At 48.7% G+C, this 8,967-nt stretch overlaps 1 protein-coding gene across 1 annotated transcript in view; it reads right to left on the bottom strand.

Annotated features, from left to right (window-relative positions):
• Positions 1-5,852, bottom strand: part of C2H2orf72 (chromosome 2 C2orf72 homolog) — a 9,533-nt gene extending 3,681 nt beyond the window's left edge. The window contains exons 1-2 of the mRNA XM_024124489.3: positions 5,249-5,852; positions 398-511 (exon numbers count right to left, since the gene is read on the bottom strand). Coding sequence (XP_023980257.2) covers positions 398-511; positions 5,249-5,852 — 718 coding nt within the window. The remainder of the gene's footprint in view (positions 1-397; positions 512-5,248) is intronic.
• Positions 5,853-8,967: the final 3,115 nt, after the last annotated feature.

Raw genomic sequence — 8,967 nt, 5'->3', positions numbered from 1 at the left:
TGTGCTCCGCAACGGGAGAGGCCACAACAGCGAGAGGCCCGCGTACCGCAAAAAAAAAAAAAAAAAAAAAAAGTCACTCGTTAAACTCCCTGGATCCTCAGGGAGACAATGCGTTTGGCTCCAGGTGCCCCATCACATACGTCTGGCAACTGTCTCCCAGCCCCGCCCACAACCCCTTCCTTAGGCAGAGACTCCTGGGGCGAGAGCCCTGCTGACCCAGCCTGAGTGCCGGCTGCCTGGGGGTCAAGGCACCTCACGTTGCTCATCCCCACACCCCGCACAAGCCAAGGGCTTTGCCGATGGTGGGCCACTCCATCCCTATGGTCCCGTGTGTGCACGTGACCGTAACCCCAAGCCCCCCTCAGGGTCCAGGAAGCCAGGAAGGCGACACACTCACCCTGAGCTGGGTCACTGCGGGAAGTGGCATCTGGGTCCTTCCGTCGGCTCCAGGGACCCCAGGAAAAGCATGCCAGCAGTCCTGGGAGGCCGGGTCTCTCCCAGGCTCCTTCTGCTAGAAAGAACACAAAGTCCCAGACGCAGTGGGGTCAGATGGTGCTTGACACGACTGAGAGACTTTCTGTTCAGCAAACCAAGAGCTTCAACTGTCAACTGCCCTAGTTTTAACTGCCTGATTAAAAAAGAAAGATTCTGATTTGCAAAAGGGGGGGGGGTTGAGCTTTAAAAAAAAAAACAAAAAGAAAGACTGCTTTTATATATATATTACCTCATTTCATCTTCGCAAAAACCCTATGTAGGTACCATGTTGGAGAAACTACAGTAACAAAAATGACATGAAATTAATTACAATTACATAGCACCGAAGAAAAGACTCAAAAAGCAGTAATTCCCCCCCACCCCCGGATTTTTAGTTCAAACTGTTTTTTAAATTTTATTGAAGTTTAGTTGATTTACAATGTTGTGTTAATTTCGGCTGTACAGCAAAGTGACTCAGTCATACATATATACTTTTTTCATATTCTTTTCCATTCTGGTTTTTCACAGGATATTGAATATAGTTCCCTGTGCTATACAGTAGGACCTTGTTGTTTATCCATCCTATATACAGTAGTTTGCATCTGCTAATCCCAAACTCCCAGTCTTTCCCTCCCACCACCCCTCCTCCTCCTTGGCAACCATAAGTCTGTTCTCTATGTCTGAGAGTTTGTTTCTGTTTAGTAGGTATGTTCATTTGTGTTATATTTAGGATTCCACATATAAGTGATACCATATGGTATTTGTCTTTCTCTTTCTGACTTACTTCACTTAGTATGATAATCTCTAGTTGCATCCATGTTGCTGTAAATGGCATTATTTCATTCTTTTTATGGCTGAGTAATATTCCATTGTGTGTGTGTGTATATATATATATACACACACACACAATGTGATATATATATATATATATATATCACATTGTGTGTGTGTGTGTATATATATATATACACACACACACAATGGAATATTACTCAGCCATAAAAAGAATGAAATAATGCCATTTACAGCAACATGGATGCAACTAGAGATTATCATACTAAGTGAAGTAAGTCAGAAAGAGAAAGACAAATACCATATGGTATCACCCTTGTTGTTTATCCATCCTATATACAGTAGTTTGCATCTGCTAATCCCAAACTCCCAGTCTTTCCCTCCCACCACCCCTCCTCCTCCTTGGCAACCATAAGTCTGTTCTCTATGTCTGAGAGTTTGTTTCTGTTTAGTAGGTATGTTCATTTGTGTTATATTTAGGATTCCACATATAAGTGATACCATATGGTATTTGTCTTTCTCTTTCTGACTTACTTCACTTAGTATGATAATCTCTAGTTGCATCCATGTTGCTGTAAATGGCATTATTTCATTCTTTTTATGGCTGAGTAATATTCCATTGTGTGTGTGTGTATATATATATATATACACACACACACAATGTGATATATATATATATATATATATATCACATCTTTATCCATTCATCTGTCAATGGACATTTAAGTTGCTTCCATGTCTTGGCTATTGTTGCATCCATGTTGCTGTAAATGGCATTATTTCATTCTTTTTATGGCTGAGTAATATTCCATTGTGTGTGTGTGTATATATATATATACACACACACACACAATGTGATATATATATATATATATATCACATCTTTATCCATTCATCTGTCAATGGACATTTAAGTTGCTTCCATGTCTTGGCTATTGTAAATAGTGCTGCTATGAACATAGAGGTGTATGCATCTTTTCGAATTATAGTTTTGTCTGGGTGTACGCCCAGGAGTGGTATTGCTGGATCATATGGCAACTCTATTTTTATTTTTTTGAGGAAACTCCGTACTGTTTTCCATAATCGCTGCACCAATTTACATTCCACCAACAGTATAGAGGGCTCCCTTTTCTCCATACCCTATCCAACAATTATTATTTGTTGACTTTTTTTTTGCGGGGGGGCCACTCAGCATGTGGGATCTTAGTTCCCTCACCAGGGTTCAAACCCGCGCCCCCTGCATTGGAAGCGCGGCATCTTAACCACTGGACTGCCAGGGAAGTCCCTATTATTTGTAGATTTTTAAATGATGGCCATTCAACTATTCTTGAAATGGCCATCAAACTATTTCTTAATGGAAATAGAATTAATCTTTTTTGATAATCACACACAAAACAATTACATGTCGATTCGAGTTTCCTTATTATAGTACCACCTCAGTTATCTGGGGATTACTTGAGATCCCTAACCATCTGGAATAAGGTCAACTGGAACAAAGTTTTAAAAAAGGACTCCGGAGAGCCAAGACACAGAAAATCCTTTTTCATAATTCTTTACTTGGGGCCAATTTACTCTTAATCTGTATCCAATTCTAAAAAGATTGGGTCCTTGTTTTTCAACCAAAATGCATCTGAATTAAGCATAAACTGGGTAAAAGAGCACTACCAAGAGGCAGGCAACCTAAAAGTATAAGAATAGCCATCAGACAGTGAGGAAAGAGATTGGAAAACTCTGCAAGCGCTAGCAAAACCTTAGTAGCATGACTCCATGGTGTGACCCACCGCAAAAGCCTGGAAGAAGTGACTGGACAATGAGTTATACTTACACCCGTGACCTTTAGTCATTAATGAAAGGTTTCATGTTCAATATGCTTTGATAAAAGTACAATCGACTTTAACACAATATAGAGAATGATTCCCTTGCAAAATGTTAAAAATTTGAAATGTTAGTGTTTAAAAAGAGGCAAGGATTCTGCATGCCAAGCAGGGTGTTAGGAAATGGGAATACAGTGGTGATTAAACTCACAAGGGAAAGTGACAAAACCACGTGGTAAGAGCTCGGAGAGCAGAAGCAGGTTGGGGGATTTCATTTGTGAACTTGCAAATGAGAGTGGGCGGGTCAGGGAAGGCTTTCCGGAGGAGGAAGTCCAGTTCTGAATGGTGAGATGGGATTGGTCAGGAAAAGGAGGATGGAAGAAAAGGCTTTTCTCTCTGAGGCAACTGCAATGTAAAAAAAGTTTAGGAGCCCAGAGCAAACTTGGCTCTGGGGAACTAAAAGTTGTTCCCTGGGGGTGGGGGGTGGAGGGGGGTGGGATGAATTGGTACATTGGGACTGACATGTATACACTAATATGTATAAAATGGATAACTAATAAGAACCTGCTGTATAAAATAATAAATAAAATTCAAAAAAAAAAAAGTTGTTCCCTGGGAATAAGAGATGTCTAAGAGACAAAGAGCTCAGAGAATTTTCTAGGCACAGGCTCATTAGGGGACAGAAAATTTTCCCCATGGGGCCAGGTCAGCAAAGGTGCTGGCAGCAACAATCCGAATGACAATCCACCTCAGGACGTTATCCATGTCTTTCAGAATGCTGGTCCTTGAGTTTCAAGTTTAGCTGGCTTCCTCACAGACTCCACAGAAGAGTTGTGGGAAGGGGAGGGGAAGGTTAGGGGAGGCTCCACAGCTGAGAGGAATGGTCTTCACCTAGGCAGGCCAAGCTGGCAGGTAAGTCTGTGACATTTGTGACATCAGAGGTACCAGGTCTCCTTGCAGGAAAAGCCCCTCCCCCGACCCCTGTAAGTCTGGCATCACTCAGTTGCTGAGTTAACACACCAATGCCCAGGGAGGCGGAACACAGCCTCTGTCGTCATTAACTCTTTTTTATTTTTTTATTTTTTTTTTTTGTGGTACGCGGGCCTCTCACTGTTGTGGCCTCTCCCGTTGCGGAGCACGGGCTCCGGACGCACAGGCTCACGGGCCATGGCTCATGGGCCCAGCCGCTCCGCGGCATGTGGGATCTTCCCGGACTGGGGCACGAACACGTGTCCCCTGCCTCGGCAGGCGAATTCTCAACCACTGCGCCACAGGGGAAGCCCGTCGTCATTAACTCTTTAGCAAGAAGGTTGGCAGAGGCTGGAAAGCTTGGAGGGCGGCAGGTGCTGGAGAGGAGTCGGGGGAAGGAAGCTAGAAGAAAGATCACTCCGGCATTTCCCAGCTTTGCCAGATCCAGCTGTACTTAACATCCATATTTTAATCTCGGGGCACTGGAAACCTTCTGTAAAACCCTGTGTACCCGGATGGAGGAGATTCTGACCCTTTTGCTGATGGCAGCAGTCACTGGGGCTGGGAGAAGACCCGTCCTCCCCTCCCCACACTTCAGGAGAGTGGGGAGGGAAGAGAGGGAGACACTGCAGTAGTAGCCAAGAAGGACTGGGAAACTCTAGGCCTTCAGTCACTCCCCACATCCTTTCTCCCCTCACCTCCAAGTCCCCGGCATTTATTCCTTGCCTTCTTCTTTTGACCCCGCGGCGTTTCACCATCGCGTCTCTAGCGCATCCCTAGCTGTGCGCGTCCTAGAAGCTCCTGGCACTGCATATCCCCCTAGTCCCAATTTTGTCCTCCTCCCACCTTGAAACTGGTGCATCCCCAAGGCTTTCCCGTCTCCTCCTCCCCTCCCCCGCCAATCCCAGATCTTTGCCCACCTCGGTCCAGCCCTCTTTCCACCAACCTCCCCTGACTTCTGCTTGCCCCCTCGGCTTTCCTAAGCACTCAGAATCCCATGCACTCAGGATCCTCCCGGGACAGACTAGGCCCGTTGCCCAGGGCCCGCTCCGCCCTACCTGGGAGGCCTAGTGCTAGGCACCTCCTCTCTCCCGGCCTCAGTTTACCTCGGTGTACCATGAGGGGGGCGCTGGCCAAACAAGCTGGCCTTCCCCCAGCCGCCGCCCGCCCACGCCGTCCGGGACCTCGAGCCCACTCACCTGGTCGCAAGGGCCCGGCGGCTTGCAGGGCCCTGCAGGCGGCCGCCTGAACAATCAAGCTGGAAGCCGGGTGGCCGGGGCAGTAGGCGGCCGCCTGCACCGGGCCTCCCGCCTGGCGGCCGAACACCGTGCGCAGCAGCGCCTCCAGTAGCCGCAGCTCCGGGGCCACCGCGTCCTCGGGCTCCGCCTCGACCACCAGCACCCCGACCAACGCCGAGCCGGGCCGCCGCCGGCTGCGCACGTCCCGCAGCATCTCCCGCAGGTGGCGCCGCGGCTCCCGGGCTGCCAGCGATGACGCGCGGCACAGCACGAAGACCAGCGGTGAGCGGATGGCGCGCGCCCGGGTCTCGGGCACCTTCCGCGCCCCCGGCGCCCTGGGCCCCGCGCCCTCGGCCGCCGCGCCGCCCGGCTTGCCCGCGGCTGGCTGGGGCGGGAACACCGCCCGGGCGAAGTCCCACAGCAGCGCGCGGCTCTGCTCGCGCTCCCACAGTTCGCCCACCAGCAACACCTGCCCGCAGCCGCCCGCCGCCTCCACCAGCGCCTGGAAGGGCGGCTCAGCCGGGCGCGCGGGCCGGGCAGCCAGCGCCTCCAGCTCGCGCTCCATGCTCGCCGCCTCCCGCCTTCTACGGCCGCTGCAGCCCTGCCGGGCCAGCTGCCTGCCTCTCTGGGCGGCGGCGGCGGCGGCGGCGGCGCCCGGGCCCGGCAAGACACGCCCCCGAGGGCTGCGCCCCGCCCGACCCCCGGCCCGCGGGCCGGGATCGCCCAGCTCCAGCCGGCTGCTGGGCCGGAGCGGAGGCTCTCCCCTAGGCCGCTAATGGTGGCGCCTCCCGCGGTCCCTGCGGCAGACGCGGAGAAACTGAGCCGTTCATCCATCCATCCACCCATCCATCCATCCAACATTTATTGAACACCTACTAGGTGTACAGGAGCCGAAGGTAGAGGAAGACAGAAAATTATCATGTGAGCAAATGGACCTTCACAAGCTAGATTGGTCTGAGGCCTGGAGCAGATAGATTTCTGAGTTCTCATGTTTCGGGGACAGGAAGTTTTGGAGGCCGGGCTGCCCGTGACTGCTGCTTTGAAGTGAAGTTGGCGGGTGGGGCAGGGCACCAGATAAGGGGGTAGTGAGGTGAGAAAAGAAGGGAAGCGGGGGGGTCTCTTCTGTTACTTCTGTCCTTGACTCACCTTTTGGGCCTTCCGCATTTAACAAAAACTAATTGAGGGCTCACTGTTTCAACAAGTCCTTATGACCTGCAAGGGCATTGCCCTCGGCACTGGGAAGTGGAGGCAGATCGTGTTGCTCCCTGTGGAACAGAAAGTCTAGGGGGGCAGATGTGGCGCACGGATGGTGTTCTGATCTATGTGTGCGGGAGTGGGACAAGAGGATGTCAGTAGGCCAGGTCAGAAGCAGGAATGCATTTCCTTTCATTCTAAGGGTCTAAGTCAGCTTCGTCCAATAGAACATTTGGTGCTGATGGAAGTGTTTTGTATTATCTGTACTGTCCAATGCAGTAGCCGCTAGCTGTATGTGGCTATTATGGAGCACTTGAAATCTGGCTAGTGCAAGATTTAGATTTTATTTCATTTCAATTACGTGTAAATAACCCCATGAAGTGAGTGGCTAGGGCACTGGGCAGCGCGGGTCAACGCTCTTTACCTCTCCTCTATTACTCGGTATAGACCAAAGGCCCCTTCGGGTCAATAACTTGTTAATACTCAGCTCTCTCCTTCACCGTATAACCCACAATCTGCTCCTGTAGTTACTCTGTTTCCTGCCCCTGTAATTATGTTGAAACATCTCCTCCTGGAGAGTCTGTATGTCCATTCAATAAAGCAAACCTTTTTTGAGCACCTCCTGTGTGCAAGCAGTGGGAATTCAAACATATCCAAGCAGCCCTGCCCTAAGTCTGATCGTCCTACAGTGGTATAGCCAATGTTCGGGGGAAGGAGCCCATGTCTTTGTTGTGGTCTTTGTTGTGCCTCTGTAAACCATCTCTGCCCATGATGGATATCCAGGGGCTTGGGTGGGAAAAACACAAGATATGGAGCAAGAAGCCCTGGGCTGGAGTCAGGTTGGGTTCCAGCACCAGCTCAGTGATTCAGTCAACCAATCTGTATTTATCGAGCATCTCTACCACGCACTGTGCCGGTGCTGGGAAGACAGCTGTGAAGAGGCCAAGTTCCTACCTTTGTGGAGCTGACAGTCTAGTGGAGGCTGGGAGAGAAAGGCGATAAACAAGGAAATGCATAAATAACAGCCTCAGATGGTGATTGGTGCAATGAAAAAAGTAATGCAGGGCTGACACTGTGGTAATGTGCTTGAGATGCTGGCCCGTTCCCGTGAATACAATCCTGAAGATGCCATGGAAGCAAGAAGGAGGTTGAAGAGGACTGAGAAACAAACCTAGAAACTATGAGACGTGCCCTCCCCCACCCTACCTTCCTGGAGGCCGCAGGTGGTTGGGTTGTGGTGTGTGGGAGAGAAACAGAAGTCCTTTCCAGATGATCCTAATCTTCTAAAATTAAAACAATATGTGTGTGTGTGTGTGTGTGTGTGTACAGAAGAATATATTCAAAAAAGTAGTCATGCTCATCTCTAGATAGTAAGAATGACAGGTAATTTTTATTTTTATTTTGTCCTTTTTGCTTATCTGTATTTTCTAACTGTATAAAATAAATGGGATACCTTTGTTATAAGGAAACAATGAAAGCTCTTAGTTTAATCAGATTTCTGGAAAGTATAAGCCAGTGCAGATTTAATCAATACATGAATTAAGATTCATTTCAGCTGCTAATGACACAGACTACAAATAACAGTGGCATAAACACGATGAAAGTTTATTTTTCTCTCTTGTAGAAGTTTGGAGGTGGACAGTTCATGGCTGATGTAGTAGCTCTGTTTTACTAGGTCTTTGAAGACTCAGGTTGCATTCCAGATCACTATTCCCCCATCTCTTCTTCATGATTCAAACTGGCAGCTAAAGCTCCAGCCATTACCTCTGTGGTCCAGGCAGCTGGATAGCAGAGGGCTGAGGAAGGAACAAAAATCAATTGACTTCAGATTTCTTAATAGTAACACTGGATTTAAGAAAATAAGGACTGTCCTGGCGGTCCAATGGCTAAGACCCTGCACTTCTGCTGCAGAGGGCACAGGTTCTATCCCTGGTTGGGGAGCTAGGATTTTACATGCTGCGTGGCGCAGCCACACACAAAAAAAGATAGTTGAATAATATTTTTAAAGTATCAAAGAGAAAGAACTTTGAAGCTAGATTTTGCTAAATTATCAGGCATATACAGGAGATAACTTTATTACATATAGCCCCTCTTTGAAAGCATGGCTAGAGGAAACATTCCAACAAGAAGAGAAATAAATACAGGCGTGCTCAACAATAGGGAGTAAGAGGGATTAAATCACTTGTTTAAATTATTCTTGTCTAAGTAAATGGTGCAGTGTGGTTCCTGCAAAGCACAGCTTGGGTGGCCATAAGCTGGAGGGTGGCAGGGTGGCTGGGAGCCCTACCAGGTAAGTGGAAAAGGAATTGGCCCCATTTGGTTACCTTTTTGAGGAAGAGAGGAAAACTTATCAGCTGATTAAAGAGGAACTCTCAGAGGTGCTGGTGTTTTGTTTGTTTGTTTTGTTTTTTTGCGGTACGCGGGCCTCTCACTGTTGTGGCCTCTCCCGTTGCGGAGCACAGGCTCCGGACGCGCAGGCTCAGCGG

The sequence above is a fragment of the Physeter macrocephalus genome, chromosome 2 (genome assembly GCF_002837175.3).
Source record: "Physeter macrocephalus isolate SW-GA chromosome 2, ASM283717v5, whole genome shotgun sequence".
NCBI lineage: Eukaryota > Metazoa > Chordata > Mammalia > Artiodactyla > Physeteridae > Physeter > Physeter macrocephalus.
This window is presented reverse-complemented; position numbering and strand designations above follow the sequence as displayed.